Source organism: Eublepharis macularius, chromosome 8 (genome assembly GCF_028583425.1).
Source record: "Eublepharis macularius isolate TG4126 chromosome 8, MPM_Emac_v1.0, whole genome shotgun sequence".
In the NCBI taxonomy this organism is placed as follows: domain Eukaryota; kingdom Metazoa; phylum Chordata; class Lepidosauria; order Squamata; family Eublepharidae; genus Eublepharis; species Eublepharis macularius.
Window position 1 is genome coordinate 53,796,783 of NC_072797.1, and position 27,512 is coordinate 53,824,294.

At 42.8% G+C, this 27,512-nt stretch overlaps 1 protein-coding gene across 7 annotated transcripts in view; it reads right to left on the minus strand.

The window, feature by feature from the left end:
* Positions 1-27,512, minus strand: part of FAM172A (family with sequence similarity 172 member A) — a 553,070-nt gene that overhangs the window by 157,164 nt on the left and 368,394 nt on the right. For all 7 annotated transcript variants that reach the window (XM_054986299.1, XM_054986296.1, XM_054986298.1 and 4 more), the window contains one exon: positions 1,786-1,902. In XM_054986299.1, the coding sequence (XP_054842274.1) occupies positions 1,786-1,902 (117 nt within the window). The remainder of the gene's footprint in view (positions 1-1,785; positions 1,903-27,512) is intronic.

Consider the following 27,512-nt stretch of genomic DNA (forward strand, 5'->3'; position numbering starts at 1 on the left):
TGGAGATCAAGGGAGCAGAATGGAATCTGAACCACTGAATAATAACTACGCAGAAAGGTCTATTGTTTTCAAATTCTAAGAGAGAGGACAAGAAATTCAACTGGAAAACTGTTGTTTTATTTTACTGGAAAAAAGCAAAGAAAAAACAAGAGTATCTCCCATTATGAAATCTGTTAATTTTCATGTCAGCATTCCCATGATTAAAAGTTAAAATGGACACTTCAAAAAGTTTACACTAAATACAATCTACAGAGTACCATTATGTACCCAAGAATTTGTTGCTGTTTAATTTAGCTCCACAGAGTTCGAAAATTGGCTTTAAGGTATGAAGAAGAAGCTACAAAGAAGTTACAAGTGCCACTGGGCACATGGAGGAAGAATGATGGTTCTTGTATCTATCTTTAGCTATGAAGTAGTAACAGGTTAAATCTAGAACCTATTACTTGCTCTTGAACTTTAAACCATTCCATTATTTCACACTTTTTAATAAAAGTTCTGATATGGTGATCCTTGTATAACACAACAGGTTTTGACCAGGTATCTGTGGCAAAAACTATCTGCTATAGAATGGTCAATGTTAGCAACACATCAGCTGCTGGGAGGAGAGGGGAAGAGGATAAGTGGACTCGACTCAGTCTCTACATTTGAAAAACAATAATACCTTGTATCGCAGGATGGTTGATGCCATTTGAGTTGAAAATATCAACCACAGGAATAGTAAAAGCACATAAACTGCAAAGTGCATATTCTTCAAGAGGTGTTTCATCTACAATAAATTTGCACTTCACTGTTCAAGGAGCCATAAAGAACTAACAGTTTTTTCCTTCAGCGACAGAGCAATTAAGTAGCTGAATCACAGAAGGGATCAAGGAGTATTGAAATAGGGATCCAGGAGGATCCAGGAGGAATGTGCAGTAATGTTACAATGTTGCAATATCAGAACATTACAACACATTCTTGCCTTTAAAAAAAAAAAGTGTGTGTGCATACCCAAAAGAAGAAAGGGAAAACCAGCCATGTATCCCTTTTCCTGGCTTTTAAAGCCAGCAGGGAATAAGCAAACTCCTGCAAACATGAGAAGCAGAACAGATACTGAAACCCTTTGAAGTTCCAGTGCAAAAAGGACCTCAGCTGATGCAAGGGGGATGCCCCTCCTCTCAGCTGGGCATTTGAAAGCAGCAACACTTTTCTTGCCCTGCAAGAAAAGTGTTGCTGCTTTCAAGTTGGCAGCTTTTTTCAGCGGATGGGGAATCTCTCTCTCATCAGCTGAAAAGCTGCCAGTGTTTAAAAGGGGGAAACCAGAAGCACACACCCCTCTTCTGCAGACCTTCTGCTGCCCCAGAAGTGATGTTTTCATGAATTGAACGAACCAGTTCATGAACCAGGGCAAGTGAGTGAAAGATTGTGGTTCGTAGTTCGTGAAACGCGACCAACTGTGAACCTCATGGTTCAGATTTTTCCTGGGTCTTGCCCATCTCTACTATCAAGCTATTTTCCTTCTTCACAGGTCTATACCAATACATAATTGTATAATTAAACAGCAACCAATTACATTTAGACAGCAAACTTAACTTTAAAACCTCCTCTAACTTATAAAGAAGTATATAATGAGACAAAAGCGGCATAACAGTACAGGCCTAAACAGAGATACATCGCTCTAAGCCCACTGACTTCAATGGCCTCAGAAAGGTGTAACTCTGCTCAGGAATGTACTGAAAGACATGGGGTAAATGACACTTGTCAATTCATGAAGTTATAGACAGTTCGATTCCCAAATTTACTCACCTCACGCATCCACTCCCGAATAGTTTTGCCAGCTTCCTGATGCCACACATTGTGAACTGAATCTGTTAATGCCACTGCAGTAACTTTGTTTTTTACTTCTGCTTCTCGTTGAATCATCTGTGAAAAATGCAAATCCAAAAATCTTTTAAAAGTGCAAACAATCCTAACTGAACTCACTAAACTACCCAGTCTTATCTTCAAGGGACTTGACACTTCAAGGATTTAAAGTAATAGTGGAAAAGTGGAATGTTCCCTGGAGACATCTTTTATAATGTTTTTAATAAGTTCTTATTTCTGTGCTTCAGAGAAACTGGCCCCATGGATAATTATAAGGTTCTCATGTCTATAATCTATTAACTTACACTAGTGTGCATATTAGGCACCCTACAGTGATAGTACCTTGTCTAGTCCAGCCACTTTCCATGAAATTTATTCACACTGCATTTTCACTCTGGAATTCTTTATTTTCTCACCCATGTGACCACTATTACCAAATATGGCCAGTATTTTTCGTGCTTTCAATTTACAATTTGTGTTCTTGAATTTATGACTTAGGAATATCAAACTAATGAAACTACAAGAACAAATCACCAATTAAGCAATTTGGGCAGGCAACACAGAATATAGTACTAGTAAGATAAAGAATAAAAGAATTAAAAGCTTGCTGAATACTCTGTTGAAACAATGAATAAAATAATGGACAATAAAGGTAAGAATATTTAAAACCTAAACCTTTGGAAAACTTGGCAGAAAACACCCTTGCTTTGCACTTTTTCAATGAATACTGCTTAATGTTCATCGAATTTGCTGTGAAGGCTAACTCAGCATTTCCAAATCACTATATTTTGTTGACTATGACTACACTTAAGACCTTTAAAATCAATTTAACACTGTAGCTAAACAGAACACAAACACCATCACTATAATGCTAAGTAAACATAGGTATTTTCATGTCACATCAGAGCGGTGGCCCATTTATCTAAACGAGAATCCTTGTGATTATATACAAAGGGTGAGTTTACACAATCAATATATGTGGCTATATATTTGTGGCAATTACCTGGTTTTTGAAGCAGAATCTGCAGGTTCTGCTTCCTCTCTGGATGGGAACATGCGGGTCATGTCCTGACACTGGGTAATGCTTACATTCAATTGCTAGTGCTGCTATAGTGGAGTACTGAATGACAGAATACATGAGCCAGCACAGAAAAAAGAACCAAATCAGTTATTCTGTCATTAATACAAATTACTTTTCAAGATCAGGCCAAAGACTCATCTAATCCAATCCTGTCTTTCCACACTGACCAGCAATGGTTTTGGGAAGCTCTCATTGCAAATAACATCATAAGGATTCAGGGTGGGCTGCCATTACTGGAACACTAGTGAACTGTAAGTGGTTTTTAAGTCTACAGGAAAGGGAATCTAACATACTCAACAACCAAAAGACCCTTAAATGTTTCCATTTTAATATTTTTTGGTAGGGAGAACTGGTTCCTTGACAAAAACACTCTACAAGAGTTAGTAAGTTTTCTACTATTCATTTCTCCTTTTATCTAACTAAGAAAACAAAGGGTACAGTGATTGTGAATTAGTATAGCAGAAAATGGGAAATGCTACCAAAAAGAAAAAAGGCAGTTTTTCACACACATCATCTAAAAAACCAAAGTATATTAAAACTGTGTCAAAGTTTATTTTTAACTATACAAAATTAGTACAAGCAGAGCAACATGTGCTGAAGAAAGCTAAGGATCAGTAGGGGGAATCATACCGAATAAAAGAGCTTACATTTACATGTAAAACTAAGTACGTTCAATCTAGCTATATTTGAAAAACTCACAGAATAAGTATAATGGTCAAATAATGAATGCTACAAAGTTGATAAACAAAGTAGCCTAAGTTTTGCAAATACTCTATTATTTCTAGTCTATTCAGGTTTTCCGTCAGTATAATTCTCTTATAACTGCAGAAAAAAGCTTAACAGCACACTGTGTCTTAAGCAGAGGGTTTCCACTGCCAGTCTCCATGTGGGACATGGAGATCTCCCAGAATTACAACTGATCTCCAGACCTCAGAGATCAGCTCACCTGGAGAAAATGGCTGCTTTAAAGGGTGAGCTCTATGGCATTATAACCTGCTAAGCTCCAGCCTATCCTTAAACCCTGCCCTCTCAAGGCTCCATCTTCCCAAATCTCCAGGTATTTCCCAACCTGGACCTGGCAGCCCTACTTAGGCAACACAATCCCAAATACAGTCACAGCTTTAGTATATGGCCACCAAAGGATGCTCCTATACCTCTGTTTTTATTCCCGTTCAATTAGGGGAAATCTATGTTTAGTCTGGCACTATAGCTATGAAGTGACTCTCCAGTCTTCACTACAAGATTAAAAGATGGATCCAAGCTTCATTTTCCAATGGAATAATGGGACTTTCTTGTCTCCCACCACCACCACTGCAGCCCACTGATTTTCACAAAATGCTGTTCTAAGGTGGGGGGTTTAGGAGTCCCTGAGTAATGACATCGGGGGGGGGGAAGAGTCTGCAGTGGGAAGTGGTGGAAATGGAAATTGGTGGCCTGAATCTAGCCCTAAGTAAATAAAGAGAAGTGGCTGTGAGCCATAAACTCTATAGAAAAAGAGGGTATGTTCAGTAATGATACTTGGTAGCGGAGTAAGTAAGACGAGGCACTGAAATTTAAAGGGCAGTTCTGGGTTTTAGAAAAGGTAACACAATCTTGGAATAGTATGGTTCTACAGCTGGAAGCAGAGAGCCATCAATGGGCATTTCATGACACATGAGAGCATGTCAGTGGGCTAACATCTAGTCTGTTTCTCTTTTACACACCCTCTCTCCTCATTTCTGTTGTGTTCTGAATTTTTAAATTGTAAAGTCTTATAACTAAATTGTTGTCTTTGATGTGAGCCACTTGGGGAACTTGGATCAAGAACCAATATGCAAATCTAAAAATAAACATCTTATACATTCCCTGTCCACCAGATATTGATTGGACTGCGGTGTGCCATTAAAATATCCTGATTATGATCTCAGCTGACCTGAATCTCAGTGCTCTGCCGCGGAGCTGACATCGACACCCCGACGCAGCACTGTCAACGCCTCGACATGGAGTTGAATGGCTGGGCTGGGCCCGACTCTGGACCAAGCTGGGGTGGCTGAGCCGAGCCCCGATGCTGGTGCCAGCACTGAGCTGGACTGAGCGGTTGAGCCGAGCCGAGCGGCGGTGTGGCCAGCTATCAGTCAACAAACTATAGCCAGCTACCCAATTGCCTTAATGCCGGGAGGTTCGTGGCCTCCTAGGCAGCTGGAGTTTTGGGAGCTGGCATGCGGAGGAGCTGAAGGGTGGCCTTTGGGAGAGCTGTGTGGTTGACTGTTGGAAGCAAAACTGACAGAATGGAGGGGAGAGAACATGCTGTTAGGACTGCCAAAACTGGGCCGAAATCCAGCCAGCCTGGAAGTAAGGCTGTAGAAGAAGGCCTGGGGTGAGTGGTTTGGGGCCAGTACTCATGCTGCCAAGCACTGATCTATCAGTGCTGGACTCTGGAGAACCCTTGGTCATCTTCCGGTCCGATTTTAGATCACTTTGGTCTGGTCTCCCGTTCCTGGCAAGGAATGTCATAGGGAATGATACTAGTAGCTTATCAATAAAATTGCTTTAACTCATGCAGTTCATGTACTCATGCAGACTCATGAAGTGAAGTCATTGAGAGTTACTTGGCGGAACCTTACAATAGCATTCTGTTAATTTCTGCATGTGTGATTGTAATATGAAAATTTTACTGAACTTTCAAATAAAATTAGAATAAAGTTTGGTAACAAAATTCAGGACATAATTCTATGGTCAAAGTCTGAATACCTAGAGGCCATCAAAGACTACCAAAGACAATCCTTTACATCACTCTTCCTCATACTCTGCTTTCACAGCCTGGCTACAGCGTGACCCAATTGGGTCACAAGGGGCAGAACCTCTTCAGTAATGGCAATCTGTCCATGGAACACCTTTCCCAATCCCTCTGCCTGGCATCAAAGTTGTCTGCTTTTAGGGACCCAGGCTAAGACATTTTTAAAAAAATTGTACGAGCTTAAATTAAAAATCCCTTTAACTGTGTATTCATTCCTTTGATGTTTTCATATTGGGATTATAAATTACTTGCTTTCTAGTTTTGTAATTCTAATCCTGTTGCATTGTATATTGGATATCTTATGCTGCCTGATTGCACTTTTTTATATTTTGTAATCTGCCTGGAGTCTCAGAGAGAAAGGTTGGGGGCGCTATTAAATAAATAAATAAATAAATAAATAAATAAATAAATAAATAAATAAAAAGGTTTATCTCTACAGATAAAGCACATGTAATTTTATATTGAATTGTCTTCAGAAAATATACACGTAGTTAACAATGTGAAATTCTGACCTTGTTTTTCAGTCAAATTTTATTATTATGAGAGTAGCTGCAAATTGGACACCTAGAACAATGATTCTGTGAAGAACAGGTTACATTTAAGTAAGAGAACAATAAAAATGTGATAGCAGGCATTTTTATGTGTGTGTGAGAACATGTACCTGCATGCACATATAAACATGTTTGACTTAGGCCAATGGATCATTGAAATCACTTAAATTAATAACAATTGTCCAAAATCAGTAAAACAGGGTTAACATACCTGTAACTTATGTTCATCGAGTTCTTCTGTGCTGACACACATGGGACTGCGCAGGCGCAGGCCAGCCGCCGGAAAATTCTTTATCGCTTCTCTAGCTCCGAAGGGGCCATTAGTCGCGCGCCTCAGCGACCGTTTCCTGCCCAACGGTCACATGTCTTTCCAGCGACCAACGGCCCTTTCCCTCAGTTCTCCCTTGCCGCCGCTATCCAATACACCTAACCATATTCTATCAAATCACCATTCTTGTTATTGTCATCATATTCATTATTAGTCTGCATTGGAATTCACAGCGGGACAGGAGGGAGGGATGTGTGTCAGCACAGAAGAACTCGACGGAAATAAGTTACAGGTATGTTAACCCTGTTTTCATCTTCGTTCTTCTGTGCCTCCACACATGGGAGAGTACCAAGCTTCACACAATAAGGAAGGTGGGGTGAAATCCAACTCAATTTTATTATGCACCATAACCCATAGTCCAAGGACCAAGAGATAAATAAACTTGTTCAATAACATTAAACTTGTTCAACAAATATATACACATATACATATATACACAAAGTGCCATTGTCAATTATTGCAATAAGACATTCCAGCATCCCTTAGGAAAACAAGGAGTGAAGGACAGCTTTGGCTACAGCAACCTCTTGCTCTGCATTGACATCCATAGCATAATGCTTTACAAACGTGTCAGCAGAGGACCATGTAGCCACCTTGCAGATATTAACCAGCGGCACACCCCTGAGAAGTGCCAATGAAGCTGCCTGAGACCGCGTGGAATGGGCTTTGATCTCCAGTGGGCAATTCACCCCGGCCAGAGCATAGGCCCTATTAATGGCCGACACAATCCACTGTGACAGAGTCTGTGATGATGCTTTGTGGCCCTTGTCCTTTATCCCAAAGCACACAAACAGATGGGGACTACTACGGAAGTCCTTTGTCCTGTCCAAATAAAAGGCTAAGGCCCTCCTTAAATCTAAAGTATGAAGGGCCTTTTCTCCCCCGGTAGATGCATTTGGAAAGAACACAGGTAACGTAATGTCCTGCGACAAGTGGAAGGCAGACACCACCTTGGGCAGAAACTTAAGGCATGGTCGCAGGACCACCCTATTTTTATGGAAAAGAAGAAATGGGGGGTCAGCCCTGAGTGCTGCTAACTCGCTAACCCTTCTAGCAGATGTTACAGCCACCAGAAACGCTACTTTGTAAGACAGTAAGTCCAAAGGGCATGTAGCTAACGGTTCGAAGGGAGGTAGCATCAACCTAGATAACACTAGGGAGAGAGACCACTGAGGCACTGGCGGTGACGCGGGCGGGTAGAGATTAAACATCCCTTTCAGGAACTGACGAGACTTGCAGTGTGAGAACACTGTACTACCGTCAACCCGATGGTGAAAAGCGGAAATCGCTGCAAGGTGGACCTTCAGGGAGGTAGCCCTAAACCCTTGGTCCTTTAATTGACATAGGTAGTCAAATATTAACCCCAGAGGGCTACTGGCAGGCATTACTTTCTTTGAAAGCGCCCAAGACTCAAACCTAAGCCACTTTGCCCCATAAGCCCGTCTAGTGGACGGCTTCCTTGCATTTAGCAAGACCTTCTCCACCTGCTCAGAGAAAATTACAGGTGGGGTCGAATCCGCCAGGCAGACAGGTGCAACCGCACGGGCTCATGGTGAAACAGGCTCCCGTTCAGCAGGAGATCCTGTCGGGGAGGCAGAGTCACATACGTCCGATTGGACATCTGCAACAGTTTGGGGAACCACACTTGTCTCAGCCAGAAGGGTGCTACTAGAATGCAATCTGCATTGTCCTTCTCTATTTTGCACAACACCCTTGGTATGAGTGGGAATGGTGGAAACATATAGTGCAACTTGTGGGTCCACATAAATTGGAAGGCATCCCCAATAGAGAGGGGGTTGCTCCCCGCCCTTGAACAAAATATCTGGGCCTTGGCATTTGCTGACGTTGCAAACACATCTATGCTCGGTTGGCCCCACATTTGGAAGATCGGCCCAATGTACTTTGCGTTTAGTTCCCACTAGTAGTCCAACATGTGCACCCTGCTCAGGGCATCTGCCCGAGCATTGTCTGATCCCGCTACGTGTATTGCCCAAAGCATCACACCATTCTGGATTGCCCATTGCCAAATGAGCGTGGCCTCCCTGCAGAGAATCATAGATGCTGTGCCCCCTTGCTGGTTTAGGTAATACATGGCAGTCGTGTTGTCCATCTGCACCAACACCTGATGGTTTTGTAGAAGTGCTGCAAGGGACACAAGTGCAAAACGAATAGCTCTTAGTTCAAGAACATTAATATGCAGGTTCTTTTCCCTTTCTGCCCATACATCTTGTACACATACAGCACCACAATAGGCACCCCATCCCTGCAGGGACGCATCAGTGGTCACTGTAACCTCAGGATGCAGGTAACCAAACAGGGTTCCCTTAAACAAGTTGTCATCTGACAGCCACCAATCAAGGGAGAATGACCCTAGGTACAGAAAGCTTGAGAGACGGCGGGTGCTGTAGAGCACTGTACCTCCGCACGAACCAATTCTGAAGTGGACGCATACGCAGTCTCGCAAAGGGGACCACTGAGGTGGCAGCTGCCATATGACCCAGTAAACATTGGATGGTACGAACAGATTGGAACCGATTCCTCTTAAACATGGAAACCAATCCTTTAAGAGATCTAGCTCTTTCTTGTGGGAGTAGTGCTTTAGCCTCTACTGAGTCTAATACTGCACCAATGTAAGAGACCGTACGGCTGGGTACTAGTTTTGACTTATCAAAATTCACCAGCAGACCCAAACTCTCGCAAGTGCTCAGTATTAACTCCACATCTTGCAAAAGCTGAGCCTCAGAACCTGTCACGATGAGCCAGTCATCGAGGTAAGGAAAGATGGTACAGCCTTTCTCCCTAAGGAAAGACACCACCAGAGCCATACACTTGGTGAATACTCGTGGTGCTGTGGATAGGCCGAAGGGAAGTACCCTATAACGGAACACCCTTCGCTGGTAAACAAAGCTCAGGAATTTCCTGTGCTCCTCTAATATTCCCACATGAAAATAGGTGTCCTTCAAGTCAAGGACAGCAAACCAATCCCCTTCCTTTAGCAAGGACATTACAGCAGACAGTGTGACCATCTTGAACTTAGTCACCTTTAGAAAAACATTAAGGCCCCTTAAATCTAGAATGGGGCGTAAACCCCCATCCTTTTTGGGGACCAAGAAGAGTCAAGAGAAGAAGCCTTTCTCAGACTCCTCATACGCCACCTCCTCCACAGCACCCTTGGCCAAGAGTGACCTTATTTCTGCATCCAGCTCGGCCATGGTATCATTTACAGCTGTTAGGGGTGAGATACACCTAGCCAGTTCAGTGAATTCCAGCCCGTATCCTTTATTTACAATCGTTAAGACCCATGAGTCAGATGTTATCGACTCCCACTCGAAGAGGAAAAGCTTCAGCCTGTCCAAAAAATTCAAGGATGTGGCTGGATTATTCTGTCAGAATTGCCTCCCTGCTCCCTGCTGATCCTTCTGCTGGGCAGGGGGCTGAGGTGTGCGGGGCTTGAAGGGCCTACGCCTCCTGGGCTGTTGTGCAGGAGTGAAGTGGCGCTGAGAGGCAGGGTATTGTTGGTAGTAGGGACGCTGTTGGTATCTGCCATGGTACTGATACGGGTTGTATCTCACAGGGTACCGTGGCCTAAATGCAGACCTGTCTGCCGAGGTCACCCCCAACGACCGGGCTGTTTGCCTATCTTCCTTTTTCTTTTTCAGCGCCTCATCCGTGGTCTTAGAAAACAAGGAGTCCCCTTCAAAGGGCAGATTCTCTTTTTTTTTTTGAAAAATTTTTATTGGGTTAGAATCCATTATTTCCACATTTACATTCAATTTTCCCCAATTTTTTCATCTCTAACCCCCTCCCTTCCCCCCCCTTTTTGTTGACTTCCAACAGCTTTCCAACCCTTTGTCCCCTTTCCCTTACTTTTATTAGCTTCCTCTATCTAAAACAAATATATATTCTCCATTATTCTAAGCAGTACATCCTTAACTATTTTTAACATTATATGCCCAAACTGTAAGCCTTTGTTTCCATCTTAGATAAACAATTTATCCCAATTTTTCAATTTCAGGTATTTCTATATATCATAAACCATATAGATCATACATTCGTTTATATCAAACAATTTGACTTATTCTCTATATATATTACTCATTCTATCTTTTTATAATAGTTCTATATATCTCTCCTCACGTAGTCAATCAATTTGACCCATCTATATCTTCAGACATTCAGTTTGGTACAAAACTTGTCAGAAAAAAAAGAAAATATTGTTAGTTAATCGCTCCTTATATTTAGTCCTTATAATTAATTATTTTCTCTATGTTCTGTTTGTTAACCTATATATATCTATATATATGTCAATCTATTAATCTGACTGCTTATTAATTCACATTTATCTCTTCTCCCCCCGGTAAAGTCTCCCCCCTCTACTTCAATACTTCAGTAGTTCTCAAACTGCCACAGTTTTCCTCCCACCTCCCATTTCTTCTCCAGGTATTGTTTCAGCTTCTCCCAGTCTGTGTTGAACTGCCCTGAGTCCAGATCTCTCAATTTTCTTGTCATCTTGTCCATTTCAGCCATATACAGCAATTTGTAAGTCCAATCTTCAATAGTTGGCACTTCTTGTACTTTCCATTTTTGCGCATACAAAAGTCTAGCTGCTGCTGTCATATAAAATATCAACGTCCTGTGTTGGGCTGGAATTCCCTCCATTCCCAAGTTCAGTAGCAGGAGTTCTGGGTTCTTATTAATTTGAAATTGTAAAATTTCACTCATTTCTCTTATTATTTCCCCCCAGTACTGCCTGGCTACCTCACACGACCACCACATATGATAGAGGGAGCCCTCATGCTTCTTACATTTCCAGCATTTATTAGAAGTATTCAAATTCCCTAGCGCAATCTTCTTTGGTGTCATGTACCAACGATAGATCATTTTATAAATGTTCTCTTTGATATTAATACATGTCGTTGTCTTCATTGTAGTTTTCCACAAGTATTCCCATGCCTCCATTGTTATTTCTTTATTAAAGTTTATAGCCCATTTCACCATTTGTGTTTTAACTATCTCATCCTCGGTATACCACTTCAACAGTACTTGGTATACCTTGGATATTCTTTTCTTATCTTCTTTAAGAAGGGTCTGCTCTAGTTCCGAATTCTCTATTCGTATACCTCCCTTTACAAAGTCCGAATTATATAAGTCTCTGATCTGTCTATACTGGAACCAATCGTAGTTAGGTGATAGTTCCTCTTGTGTCTTTATTCTAAGTTTGGATGCTTCAGTTTTAGTTATTTCTTTATACGTTAAACATTGTTGTTCATTATCAACAGCTCTCGGGTCTATCACCTCATATGGAACCACCCACAAAGGGGTTCCTTCTTGTAGATAAATTCTGTACTTCTTCCAGATTATGTATAGACTTCTCCGAACAAAGTGATGCAGGAACATCGAGTTGACCTTTACTTTGTCATGCCATAAATATGCGTGCCATCCAAATATTTTTTTATATCCCTCTAGGGCTAATAGTTTCTTGTTCTTTAATGTCATCCATTCTTTCAACCAAACTAGGCAGATTGCATCATGATAAAGTCTCAGATTGGGCAGTTGCATTCCGCCTCTTTCCTTTGCATCTTGTAAAACTTTCACTTTCACTCGAGGCTTCTTGCCTGCCCAAACAAAATCTGATATTTTCCTCTGCCATTTTTCAAATTGTTTGGAGTCTCTGATGATTGGTATTGTCTGTAGCAAAAACATTACTCTTGGTAACACATTCATCTTAACTGCTGCAATCCTGCCCAACCATGACAAATTCAATCTATTCCATTTAATCAAGTCTCTCTCTATCTGAGTCCATAGTTTTTCATAATTGTTTTTGAATAGATCTATGTTCTTTGCAGTTAATTCGACTCCCAAATATTTCACTTTACTTGTTACTTCACAATCCGTTGTTTCCATTAACAATTGTTGTTTCTGCTTAGTCATATTTTTGCATAATATCTTTGACTTCTTTTTGTTAATGAAGAAACCTGCCAAGTCTCCAAACTCCTTGATCTTATCTATCACTCTTGGCATGTTCTCCAATGGGTCCTCTACAATTAACATTATGTCATCCGCAAATGCTCTGACCTTGTATGAATAGTCCTTTATTTTTATTCCACGAATTTCATCATCTTGACGTATTTGTATCATCAGAATTTCCAATACTAAAATGAACAACAATGGAGATAACGGGCAACCTTGTCTTGTTCCTTTACTTATCGTCAATTTCTTAGTCAATTCATCATTCACCACAATTGCTGCAGTCTGGTCTCTATAAATTTCCTTAATTGCTCTGATGAATCTTTCTCCCAATTGTAGCTTTTCCATAGTGGCAAACATAAAGTCCCAGTTTAAATTGTCAAACGCTTTTTCAGCGTCAACAAAGAAGAAACCAACCTCTTTGTCACAACGCTTGTCATAATATTCAATAGCATTGATCACTGTCCTTAAGTTGTCTCTTATTTGTCTGTCTGGCAAAAAGCCTGCTTGTTCCTCCTCTATGACTTCCGAGAGCCACCCCTTCAATCTCTCCGCCAATATCTTCGCAAAAATTTTATAGTCATTGTTGAGTAGCGATATAGGTCTATAATTTTTCACATTAGTCAGGTCTTGGCCCTCTTTTGGGATCAATGATATATTCGCTTCACTCCAAGTTTCTGGAATCCTTTGATCCCTTAAAACCCCATTCATCACCTCTTTTAGGAATGGTGCCAGTTCATTAGCCATTGTCTTATAGAATTTAGCCGTAAGTCCATCTGGCCCTGGCGCCTTTCCTAGATTTGCAGATTGTATTGCCTTACTTATTTCCTCGTCAGTTACTTCACTATTCAACTTATTTCTCCAAGCTTCCGAGATTTCTGGAAGTTTGGTTTTCTCCAAATATGACGCTATTGATTCTTTGTTTACTTCTTTTTTATTATACAGCTTAGCGTAAAATTTATAAAAGGCTCTACTAATGGTAGCCTGCTCCAAATACGTTTTGTTATCTTCGCAAATTTTATTTATTATCTTCTTTTCCCTTTTCTTCTTCAATTGCCATGCCAGGTACTTCCCAGGTTTATTAGCACCCTCAAACGCTTTTTGATTCAGTCTTTTGAGATTCCACTCCAATTCTTTATTGCTCATTGCTGTTAGCTGTTCTTGAAGTATTTTAATTTCCTGGTATACCTTCTTTTTCCCTGGTCTCTTTTTTAGCTGTATTTCTTTGGCTTTTATTTTCTCCTCAATCTCTTGTCTTTTCTCCTCTTTCTTCTTTCTTGCTCTACCATTTAAGTCCATTAGTATGCCCCTTACAACCGCCTTGTAAGCATCCCAAACTTTATTGGTTGGTACTTCTTTATTCACGTTGTATTGTATAAAAAACTTTGTCTCTCTTCTCAGTATTTCCATATTCTCTCTTTCCTGTAACAAGTCCTCATTTATTCTCCATGCTTTCCTTTTTCTCTTTTTTCCAAATTTCCACATAATTGGGTTGTGATCTGAGCCTACCATAGGCATTATTTCTACCTCCTTAGTCCATAATGCTAAGTCTTTTGAGGCCCAGATCATATCAATTCTTGATAATGTAGAATGCCTTGCAGAATAAAAAGTAAACTGTCTGCTTTTAGGATATTCTCTCCTCCATACATCTTCAAGAGTCTCTTGTTGAATCAACTCAAAAAAAAGCTTTGGTAATAGTCCTCTTTTCTTTTGTGCCGTTGTAGTCTTTTTGTCTAGTTCCAAGTCTGTCACTCCATTGAAGTCTCCAGCAAGAATTATCTGGTCGTATGCAAGATCGTCTAAATGCTTCCTTAAATCCTCAAAGAAGCTTTCTTTTGCACCGTTAGGTGCATAAAGTCCGACTACCAACACTCTCTTTAAATTCCAAATACATTCCACTGCTACAAATCTAGCTTCCACATCTCTCATAACAAATTTTGGCTGTAGCTCCTCTTTTATGTACAACACCACTCCTCTTTTTTTCTTGTTGGAGGCCGCTACATATTCTTTGCCCAATTTTCCAGATTTTAAATATTTTACATCCTGCTTTCTGATATGGGTCTCTTGCAAACAAACAATGTCACATTTTTGTTTTAGTAGCCAGTGAAAAGTATTTTTCCTCTTATTCGGTGAGTTTAGTCCATTTACATTCCAAGATAATACTTTACACTCCATACTCATGATCTTGTTGGTAAGTCTTTTTCATTGTCCTTAATAAATCGCTCCATCTCTCGCTCAGATCTGATGCGTTTTTTGGCCCCTCCAAACTCAAAGGACACTCCTTCCGGTAACTCCCATCTGTACCTGATTTTCATGTCCTTCAAAATCTGAATTAGCACTTTATATTTTTTCCGGTCCAATAACACTGATCTGGGCAGTTCCTTCATTATAATAATCGTCTTGCCATCAATCTCCAATGGATCTTGAAACTGTTTTGTCACAATCCTCTCTTTCATATTTCGTGTTGTAAACTGCACAATCACATCTCTTGGTAGTTTCCTCTGGGTTGCTATTCTCGAATTCACACGGTATGCCACATCTAGGATAGCCACAACTTCCTCCTCCTCCCTCCCCAGGTACTCAGCCAACACCTCAGTCATCTGTTCTTGCGCTGACTTTCCTTCCACTTCTGGCAAGCCACGAAAACGTAGCTGCTTCTCCATATGTTTAGTTTCTGCAACTGACATTCTCCCCTTCACCAATCTCATCTCTGTTTGTTGCGTGTCTGCTAAATTCTCCATCGCGTCTTCTACTGTTTTAACTCTCTGCTGCGTTCCTTGTAATTCACTTCGTATTGTTTCCATACCTTTTTTCACTTCTGACAGCTCCGATTTTACTGTCTGTGTAACCTCTTTAACCTCTTTTATCAGCTCCAATTTCGTGTCCTTAAGTTCTTTAATCATATCTAAAAGTTTTTTGTCCAGGTTTTTATCCAGGTTTTCTATTGCCGATTGCCACTCTTTTTTTGACATCGTGGGGCTTGCTTTAGCTCGCTCCCACGAATCCGCTCTCTTCCTTAACTCCGTGGCGTAAAATTTAACGTTTTTCTATTTTAAATGTCCCGGTCTTCTTATAGAAATTAAATTTTAAAGAGTCCAAAATGTCGGGCGTCTTTTCTCTATGGTTTCTCTATGATTTTGTAATCCAAGATGGCCTACTTCCTCTTCCGCTGAAGCCGCGACCCTTCCCCTTTCAAAAATGGCGATTCCCTACTTCCTGCCCTCCAGCAAGGGCCGCTTCTCTCCAGCCACTCTATTGTTATTACGCACTTCCTGTCTCCCGTCTTCCCACAGCAGATCTCGCGATGGTGTCTTTTTCTCACAGCTCCAAAGCCACAGGTATTCAAAACAATAGTCCCATTTCTTTAATAACTTCTTTAAACTTAGTCTCTTTTTAAATTCGATTCCTGCCGAGTCTTCCCCTCCTTTTCACTAGTCTGTTGCAGTTTAAAAATCTACTTTTTTTCCTCTCTGTTCTTATCAATCTGTCCCGTCTCAGAAGATAATGATCTTTACCTTCTCTTCACTTTTCTCGGGTTGTAATCGCTGTTTCGATTTTAAGTTCCCCTCTCAGCTTCTTCCCCCAATCGATGCTTGGGTATGTAGGTCTTATGCCAGCCGAATTGGCCCCAAAACTGCCGCAGAGATTATAGCCGACCCGTCGCAAGGTGGGACCTCAAGGATCGGGGGGAGACTCGTTGTGTAGAGCCCCCCCTCGTCCGAGATCTAGCTCACCCTAGGGTCTTGAGCGTTCTTTGCCTGCTCCCCGCCTGAGAGCAGTCGGCCGCGGGCTATTTTCACCCCGCCGGCCGGTTAAAACGGCAGTCCGGTCAGCTCCGCAAGTGGAGCTGCGTTAGACCTCCATGGATCCCAAACAGGAAGTCCAAAGGGCAGATTCTCGATCCTCGTTTTCACTTCCTGCGGGAGAGCTGTCGACCGGAGCCAAGAGTGTCGCCTGAGAACCGCTGATGACATACCACAGGCCGCAGTGTCAGCTGCATGGCTCCCAGCATTCATCTGCTGCTTGGAGAGGCGGATGGCTTCATTCTGCAGCACGGACACCACTGCCTTCTTGTCTGCAGGCAAGTCGTTGACATAAGACGCCAGCTTCTCCCATAGATACAACTGGTAGCCAGCCATGATGGTCTGGTAGTTGGCTATCCGGAGGCCCAATGCCGAGATGGAGTACTGGCGCCTGCCCAGGGCATCGATCTTTCTGCCCTCCTTATCTGGGGGTGCAGAAGAGGGGCCTGATCGTCGAGGCTGGACTTCCTCAGCGATCAATGAGGAAGGTGGAGGATGCTTGGCCAGAGATTGCCACGTGCCTTGTTTAATCTTATACATCTGCTCGATGCGCTTAGATGTAGCTGGCAGATCCGAGGGCACCTTCCACACCTTCTCCACAATTTCTTCAACTCCTTCCAGCATTGGAAAGCCTACTGTAGCTGGGTTATCGCTGTAGATACGACACAGCAGCTTGTCCTTCGTCTTAGGCGTGGCCGAAGACATATCAATCTCCAACGCCCTGGCCATACGGGCCATTTGGTCAGCGTAAATCCGGAGGTCTTCATAAGGGGAGCTCGTACTGGGAGCCACATTATCATCTGGGGACGGTTCCGATAACGATTCCGACCAATACCCATAACTGACATCAGCCTCCTCTTCATCGGAAGCTGGCACCGACACATCCCCTGGGAAAGGTGGAGGCAACCATCCTTGTCTGGAAGTTGATGGCCTTGGTTCCGAATACTCAAACCCTGCAGGGGCCCCTCTCCACTGGCAATGGTAGGCTGGAGGGATGTAGGAGGCCTGTCGATGTCGAGACTCCAGGGAACGTTTGGAACCGACGCTCTCCGCCTCCGAATGGCGCCGGCTCCGAGTAGAAGAAGCCGGAGACGCAGGAGATGGTCCTCTTTGTGCGCGTCAGATCCGACGACGAGTAGCCGAGCCCTGCTCCGTCGAGGGGGAATGATGCTCGCTGGAAACCACAACGAACACACCCAGATCCGGCACCTCCTCTGGAGCAGAATGGTCCAGCGAGTTCAGATGAGGGGAAGGCGTGCGTGGAGACACTAGCACCACCTCATCAGCCGACTTGCGCCGTGGGGACCGAGAGTGCCGGTGTTTGGCTTTCTTTGGCTTCTTTGATGGCGGCTCTGAGCTAGCCCTCGGATCCGAAGCCCGTTCGATGGTCGGCCTCTTAGTAGACTCTGGTCTCAGACCTGAAGCCCTCTTGGGCGTCGACTTCCCAGCAGCGACCTCCAGCCTCGGAGTCGCGGCAACCGTCGGTTCCGATATCGGTGCCGGATCCGACCCCCTCGCCTCCGACCCTCAAGACGTCTTCCTCGGATCCAAACGGGCCGACGCCAGCTCCAAGGGAGATCTCGCAGACCTTTGCCCTGGAGAGCCTGCTTTTGAGCCTGCTGCACTCGCCGGCCGAGATTTTGATGCCAACTTCGCAGAAGCCACTGAGCTCGCTCGTGATTGCTTTTCAGCAGAGGAGCCAGGGCCAGCCTTCAGGGAGGGTAATGGAGTCTTCCCCGCCACAGAAGGGGTACCTCCTTCTTCCAGCACCTTTTGCCACAGCGACGCGTTTAAACGCGCAGACCATTCCTGTCTGGCCTTGTGCGTGAACTTTTGGCAGATTTTACATGCCAGAACATTATGGTTCTCCCCAAGACAGAACAAGCACAACTCATGCCCATCGGTTTGGGCCATTTTCGTGTGGCACTGAATACAGTGCTTGAACAAGGCCTTCAAAGCCATGTAGGGGTCAGGCAATATCGCATCGTCAAACAGTCCGAGTTATACACTACCGAGTCCAGAAAGAGTCCAAATCAGTTAGAAGAAGAGTAGTCAAGTCCAAAATCCTAGTCAATACCGAAGTAAGCAATCATTCACTGTAAAGTACCGGACCTGCGAAGCAGATGTTCACTTCTAGCGGCGGCAAGAAGAGAACTGAGGGAAGGGGCCGTTGGTCGCTGGAAAGACATGTGACTGTTGGGTGGGAAACGGTCACTGAGGTGCGCGACTAACGGCCCCTTCGGAGCTAGAGAAGCAATAAAGAATTTTCCGGTGGCTGGCCTGCGCCTGCGCAGTCCCATGTGTGGAGGCACAGAAGAACGAAGATGAACAACAGTTATTCAGAGTTGTAGAAAGAACCTGATCTTTCCAGCCTTTGTGTCAGAGATCCTTTAAGTAAACATACTAACTGGAACTAGGGTTGACAACCTGCAGGTGGAGCCTCCCAGAATTACAACTGATCTCCAGATGACAGAGATCAATCCTTTTAGAGAAAATGGCTGCTTTGGAGATGGAGAGTGGACTCTATGGCATTATATCCTGGCTGAGGTCTCTCCCCTCCCCAAACCCACCTTTCCCCAAGCTCTAACCCCCAAATCTCCAGGAATTTCCCAACCTGGAGTTGGCAATGGCAATCTTAGACAGAACACAGCCGCTTTCCTACATTTAATTATTGGTTAAATAAAAATATTTCAGGAATAAATATTTTAGGCTTTAGATCTGTTTCATCACTGAGGCAATTTCAGACAGATAATGAGAGGTTTGTATCCAAACGACCATGAACACAATTTCACTACAAGAACAGAACTTTCATTTCCCTCTCCTGCTGCACCTCTCCTGGGGTTCAGGGGCCTGCCAGGAACAGTACTGGGCATAATGCACTAAATGCAGGGATATACAATTGAAAGAGGGTGACTTTGTACCCCTTCTCTGCTGGCAGAAATGATCTTCCACGGACCAAAAAAACAAACAAACAATTGTGGGATACAATCCATAGTCTTCTGCAATTTCTCCACCCCACCCCTCCATGTTTATTTCTTCTTATGATCATAAGTATGGCCAGTTTGGTGTAGTGGTTAAGAGCATTGGACTCTAATCTGGAGAGCCGGGTTTGATTCCCCACTCCTTCGCTTGAAGCCAGCTGGGTGACCTTGGGCTAGTCACATTTCTCTCAGCCCCACCCACCTCACAGGGTGTTTTGTTGTGGGGATAATAATAACATACTTTGTAAACCGCTCTGAGTGGGCATTAAGTTGTCCTGAAGGGCAGTATATAAATCAAATATCATCATCATTATTATTATTATTATTACCATCACCATAAGTATGTTATTGAATAAATTTAGTCAAATATACATTTAAATAATTTAATGCTGAAATTCATTTTTTTACTTTCAAATTATTATAAAAAGATGTTAACATTTTCTGAGTGTAAAATTTTATATTTCTAAACTCTTTGTAAGTTTGATCTTATGCTGCATGGAAGGCATACAGAGCTCCAAAATGCATATTAGTAGCTTTAACTTATAATTTGTATAGAAACAAGGAACATATAAAGTTTTTAATACTACTGTCTTAGGTATATTTCAGTATATAACATATTCTTTTTTTGCTGTGTATGCTCTCTCACCTATAAATGTTATATGCACTACACAAAATATGTTCATACATTTCTTTTCCTTTTCTTTTATTCCCTCAGTTCATTGATTAACAAATCTTGAGCAGCAAAAAGTTCTTATTTACTGTTTTTTGGACACAAGGGGTAGAAGAACTGAGACAAATTTTGCTACCATCAAAGTAATCTTAGAATCATTATCTCTTAGCAAATAAAACAGTATTAATGAAGTATATGAGGGTGACTGATCAGTAATAAGTGGCTTAATATAGTAGCCTCTGATAGTCTCATAAAAATGGCATTCAAGCAAGACGTGTAAAGATGTATCATTCCTATTAAAACCACAAGGGCAGATTCTATCAGAATAAGGCCTGTCTTCCTTCTAAAACCATAGAAGGTATGGTCTTGGTCCAGCACACCTACAGGACCACCTCCCTCCCTACGTTCCTCCATGGCAACTTCTCTCATTTGAATAGGGTCTCCTGTAGGTGCCACCCTGCACATTGGCCAAATCAACAGCAGCCCATACATGGGCTTTCTCTGAGGTGGCACCTACCCTACAACTTTACCACTATGTAGCCTTATGTACTATCTACTGCTTTAAATATGTGCTCCTATGTCAGCCCTAGAATTGCTTATGTTCTGTTTCAGCATTTCTTCAACTCTGTATTGGATTCTTGCTAATGTTATGTCTTTGAAAACTTGCATTTATTTGCCCTACAGCATTGTTTATGAAATTGTCCTTGATACTGACTGTACTACTTTCACACTGTGTAATCCGCCTTGAGTCTCAGAGAGAAAGGCGGACCATAAATGACAAATAATAATAAGTAAAAATAGAATAAAACATCCGCAGAGTTGAAGGTTTAGTTTACAGGAAAAGGTGACTTGTAGACCTTTCATTTTTCTATAAGCACAAATGGAACATTAATTTTTTAGAAACAATAAAGAGTTCAAAATTGAAACACAACTCAGAGTATAAGGCATAAAACCTCACAGATGGATGTGAATTTTTCCACTCTTGCTATTTAAACACTGCCAACTGGATTCCCACTATGGCAACAGGACAGGGTGGATTTGATTTAAATCGAATCGATTTAAATCATGATTTAAATCACTAGTCAGTAAGACTAGATTTAAATCATGGTTTTCTACATAAATTTAAATCATGGTTTTCCACATAAAGACTCATTCTTTTCCGCATAAAACTCCTCATGCTTAGCGTCTTGTGCAGATCTATTCTAATCCCAACAATCTTCTATTCATTGAATTTTTTGAAACTTGGCACTTAGGAGGTAAGAGGTTGGTTCTGTATACAAAGATTTGCAAAGGAACAATGAGATTAAGGTCTTTTTTCAACTGTGTATGTTTATTTTATAATTTTTTTGCTGTGAAGAAGAGACATGTGATCTCTGCAGATACAAATTCACACCAGGAATGCACGCACACTTTGCGTGCACACGGGATTTAGCCACCAGGTAAGTGCTAGGTCCTGGGTACGCTCCTCAAACTGCTTTTCTATTGTCTTTTTGGGAAGAGCACAGTTCAAGTGCATTATCACACTACTTGAATGGAAAGGTATACATTTTGAAGATCTAGCGCTATTTTCCTTCCATCAAGTATTCATGGCTACAATTTTCCTTGCAAAGCCACTAGAGGGCTTGGGGGGTGGACTTTTAAAAAATTGGTGATTGCTGTAGTGCTATAGCAATTACTGATTTTTTTAAAAGGCTCCTCCAAGCCCTCCAGTAGAAAAGCCAGGTTCTCTTTAGAAATGTCAGAAAGAAGAGACCCACATGCCTGTTGTATGTCAGCCCAGTCCATGTGGGGCAGTTATGTTTGTCTTGAATTGTGTATCAAGAGAAACTTTCTAAATTCTTGAGGATGAAAAGGTAAAGCCCTCTAGTTGAAGGTAGTAACATCACTATAAAATAATAGTTTAAATTAATTCTATGAATCCTACGAATTTAAATTTAGGAAGAAATAAGAAGAGGTCCTTAGAGATGAGGTCTGTGATGTGCCATACATTTCTATGCTGAAAGTCTTAAGAAAAGTCCAACACACAAAGGAAAAGTCTAATAGTGTGAGACAAGGAAAAGAAAAAGAATAAAATCAGTCTGGGATCTAGAACATATGAGCAGAATTGCTGGCAGGTCTAGGTGCAAAGATAAACAAGCAGTAAAAAGAGGTTAAGCAGAGAAGAAAGTTGGAGAAGCAAATCACAAGACAGTTTGTTGCACTAAGAAGAGAGGAAGCAGAATATTTATATATAGGAGGCTATAAAGGAGGCAAAAGTGAGGGTCAGCCAATCAGGCTAGCAAATGATGATTTATTGACTTTCAAGGCTTCCCTGGTGTTTGCAAGTCCTTTGGGGGATTTTTAAAATTTTAATTTCCAAAGAAAAGAAACCAAGCTCACAGCCAGGTAAACCTGACATTGGGCTTATTCAAAGAACTTCAGTGATTTCCTTAAAAGGTTGAAGGAAGCATTTTCAAAGGTGAAATAGTAATACAGAGAAGCTTTGTTCTCCAAAGGTTGCAAAATCTCTCTTGTGCTTCACTTTTGAAGACAGAATATAACTCCCTGAAGTACTCTGCCATTAAAAGGATCCCTGAAGAGGGATAAAAAAAGAGGCTGGGAATTGGCAAATGCTGATACATTTCCAAAACCTATTGGTTTATAGTCATAAATTATCAGTCTTGGTAGACAGACAATTGGCCTCCCAGAGATTAGGAGCTTCCCATTTTTCTGCTCATCTGCAATAAAGAAGCTGATAGAAACATCAGAGTGCAAAATGAGAGTTCAAAGGATTTTTTTCATGACTCTTCAACTGCAGGGAGACATGAAGAAAATAAGGTGATCAGTGAATATCATTCACTACAACAATGCAGGCAAAGCAACTTACCACTATTGCTTAAGATCCAAACTAGATGTGACACAGAAGACCCACTATCAAGGTGTCCTTTTTTTTAAAAAAAAAGTTCAGAGCAGTTGTGACTGAGGGCCCTGAATCAAATCAGGGAAATTGCCCTGCGGGAGAATATATGTTTAACCTTTCCCCTGTATGCTGTCTTTCCAATATAAACATCTTCTAAAGTCAATACATATCGTAAGGGAGAAAACATACAGGCAAAACTTAGTGATCTGTTTCTTTCTACAATGTAAATTGTATCCATTAAAAATATTTCTATTCCATCTTTCAATTTATGAGATCCGTAAAGTGGCTTACAGCAACACAATATAGAACAGAACAATTAAAATGCAAGTCAGTGTCATAAAAAACAGCTTGGTGACATTATTTTCTGGGCTTAAGGATACCTGCAAACAACTTTTTATTTAAGTCTGCTACAGTCTGTATTTAGTGCTAGTTTGGCAGCCAATGGCATTACAAGCAAAAAGTATGCTGCTCTATTACTATCTATGGGACAGCAACAGTTTCTTCTAGCATCAGCTCAGCTTGCTAATGCTCCTTATGGAGATAGCCAGACTAGCTTTCTCATCACAAGTCTTTGAGACAACAGAACATAGTGTAACCAGAGCCCAACTCCACCCTTGAGACCAACTCCGTCAGCTCAGGCAAGAACACACCAGGCTCAATTCAAGGTACTGCTATGGTGTTACGAACACCCAGTCAACTCGACCACTGGCTGCACTCCATCCTCTGCCAGGAGGGGGCCCAGCTGAGGGAGTCTGGACAGAGAACCCACATGGATAGCTGTCCCCTCAACTGGCTGAGTCAAGAGTCGTTTTCTGGGTAACTGCCTCTGTGGCAGGCAGGGGCTGTCGCCACCACCACCACCCCTGCTGAGCCTCACCTGAAAAGGCTGGCAGTCAGGAGAGTTCAGGTGAGGGGGGCAGCTGGCACAAATCAGTGAGCCGGATCAGCCACCACCCCAGCTCCTTATTTGTCAGTGCTCCCTTGCCCCTTATTGAGCTGGAACTCCAGAGTCACATAACCTGCAAGGGGACTTGGGTTGTTATTGCTAGTTAGTCAGACATTCTGGACTTTGCCCTTCTTCCCTTGAGCAAGTGCCAGTTTTCCCGCTAAGTCCCCCTAGCGCAAGGATGGCCCACCACCGTGAGTACCCACTCTCCTGCCTCATGCACAAAGTCCCTGTGGAAGGAGGCTGTCAGGCAGCACCTCTGGCCACCGCCCACTTACCTGAGTTCGTGAGTGGCGCAGCCGGAGGTTGTGTAGGGTGCGTGGGCACACCCACTCCAGAAGCACGTGTGGATTGGTCCGCCTGGTAGTCGCCATCCTATGCCCCGTTCAGGCTGTGGGGGCAGGGCTGGGCACAGGGAGATGGGCCCAAGTTTTCCTGTTCAATGGGCGCCTATGGGCTACGCCTACTTTTTTTGTGGCATAACTTTCCGCTGCTGCAGGGGGCCTTTCTGGGCCTGAAGAAGCTTAGGAAGACAACTAACTTGCAGCCCACCCCCAACTCCACTCTCTCCAGTGCCGGTGCAGGGACTTGTGCCTCATGTGTTCGTACGGCCACCTGGCATGGCCATGGGTGGTGGCCTGCCTGCAGTAATGCACCTCCTCACTCGCTGGCGGGAGAGTTACGCCCGTCTAAGTGCAAGTTGTGCCCACGTAAGCTTTAGTCCTCTTCCTATGCATTTTCCATCCCCCCTCTTAGGATTGAGCTGAGAGTCTCGAAAGCATACACTCTGAAAAGCTTGTTGGTCTCTACAGTGCCACTGGACTCAAATTTTACTATACCTTTAACAACCACCTTCTCCCATATGAGTCTACCTTTCCACTCTAATCATCTTCAGAGGCCCTGCTTCATGTGCCCTGAAGCTTCATTATTAGACAGAGAGTCTCTGCCAAATTGGATCTGTTACCAGCAGTTATCTGTGAATGCTACTATTGCTGCTGAGGCCCATAGTATCATCAATTTTCAGAGTAAAATGCCTTCATTTTGGCATTTGTATGGCATCTGGCATTTCCCAAAGATTCACAGAAGATATATGGAGAATTCCTGCTATCCTTAAGGGGATTTCTGGCACATCTGATACTTTCTTAATTGGTATTGGATATACCTAGGAGCTTGAATCACACGTTTGTGAAATTCTGCACCAATGTGTTGATGCTGGTCTCCATGTAAAGCATTAGAAATGTTTGGCGTCTCCCAGACTGAATTCATTGGCTATCTTGTTGATGCAAATGGCATTTGTCCTAAGCTAGTGATGGTGAAAACAATTCACAGTTCCCCTGTGCCACAGATCAAGTAAGAGCTCAAAGCATCCCTGAAACATCTGATCTTTTACATGATGCATTTCTTCAGCATAAGTTCATGATAGCATATTAATTGGCAATCTTGAGCTTGATGCCTTGAGCCACTTTCCCCTCACATCCACTGAGTTTAATGCACAATATGAACTATCAGTGCTGAAGGGTTACCTCTTCAGGACCAACAGAGTTGTCATAGCAGAGGGTCTGCCACGCTCGCGGCCGGCTGGCCGGGCACCCCCACGCACGCACGAGCGCGCATGCACACCGGCCTGCGTGATGATGTCACACGTGATGTCATCACGGGAGCGTGCGTGCCGCCACTGCCCCGATTGCTGCGGTGGGCGGCCTCCGAGCTCTCCTGCTTGGTTGCCTGCGCCGCCGCAGATGCCTGCCCACGGTGGCTGCACCTGGCCGGGGGCTTGTGCTGGCGGCGGCAGCGGCGTGGGGTGGGAGGGATAGGAGGCTGGTGCTTTGTGGCGCGCGCTCCCGCCCGCCGCGCCTCCTCCGGCGCTCCCTCTGGCACCCCGCGCCTGCGGCCACCGCCTACCTGGCCTTAATAGGCGCGCCGGCCCTGGATATGTATATTTTATAATGCCTGAGTTGGAAATTACAAACCATCCATCTTGCCACTTAGATATTTTTAGCCAAATGGACATTTGGATCTATTCAGAGTCTTGTTTTCAATGGCATTCACCGTTTTAAATGTCTGCATGCGGTAACTTGAAAGAATCCTAAAACTGCCTCACACCATGAACACAATAATGTGATATACCAGGTATATTTCCTCCTATTCCTTCACAGACGTGACTTCATGTTTCCTGCTTGCAGAAAGCACCACATCACGTACTACTGCAAGTAGGAAACCTGTTAAGTTAATGAACTGGCAGTTGACATATCTGGTAGTTCCTATACACTCTGACCGGACAAGACGACTAACCAAAGAATGCTGGTACCACTGTCACAGATGGAAACTAAAAGATTCCTGCATATATTTGTTCCTGATGACCATTTCTGTGTCAGGTACTATAGATCTCACTCAGCATGGATTCCTGCTACTATGCCTCCCTCAAGCTATAGAGGAACTGTCCTACCAGACAGCGATACCACACAAACATGTACTACAACATATATACCAAATGAACAAGTGTGTACTTGAGTAACTATAACCATCTTACTCTGTAAGTGCCAGTGATGTTCCAGCAGCAGGGAGTGTAGAGGTAGCAGCTGCCCAGGAACCCAGCTAAGGGCATATTGACATGGAATCTGTCAGACCTAAAACAGTTTACTGAAGTATCAGGCATCAGTCTGTCAAGCCCAGTACTTATTTTAGGTCAGCCTCCTGAAACAAGAGCCCGTTTCCAAGATCTTCAAGACCACATGAGGTAAGGGAAAAGGGTAGTGTATTGGTTCTTTCAGTTTGCCATACTAGGAAGTGCTGCAATTCAGCTGCTTAGCAAAAGCAGTTTCATTTTAAAGTTGAGATGTCGCTAGAGCCAGTCCAGTTCCAGGTTTCCTTCTGATGTACCATTGTGGCTAAAATAAAGTTCCTCTCAGTTATGTACCCTATATGTGGCCTCCTCTTTATGATAAAATAGGGTTGCATTTGCCTGTAAGTGTTGTTCGAACAGTCAACTGTGCGGTTACACATCAGTCCCCCTCCCCCAAGCTGGCTTATTTTGACATGAAAAGGGGGAAGGGAGCCTCAGTTCCTTGAGGCCACATTTGAAAGAGTAGATTAGACAATAGACAAAATACAAATAGCACTAATGGTGGGGCTGGATGGAGTGATGTGTGACTGCACAGGTGATCACTTAATGAAGACCAGTTACAAGTAACTGGAATCCTATTTTCTTTGTCATGGTCACTGCGCAGTTACACATAGGAGAATAGCAAGCTGACTACCACAGAAGCAGGTGCAAACTTAGCTGAATCAAGTCTGTAGTACCATCTTTCCAACTTGTGCTTCTTTTGCATCACTGATATCCTTGGAATAGTACTTGGAAAAAGTAAAGAGAAAACATCAGGTAGCTGCTATGGAAACGATGTCAATGGTAGTCCACAACAAAAAGCTGTCTTGTATTCCAATGGAGTATGTAGAGATCTTTAAGTGACACGTTAACCATATGCCAACTCATAGCAGAGATGAATGGAGGAAACAATCCTATGAGAGAGAGAGACTGCATTGAAATCTTTTGACCTTTATTTGGACCATTAAATGAAATTAAAAATTTAGATCATGTCTAAAATGTTTTGTTCTGTTAAGGTAAAAAAGGAATGTACATCTTACAGCTAATTAATGGATTGAGCATTCAT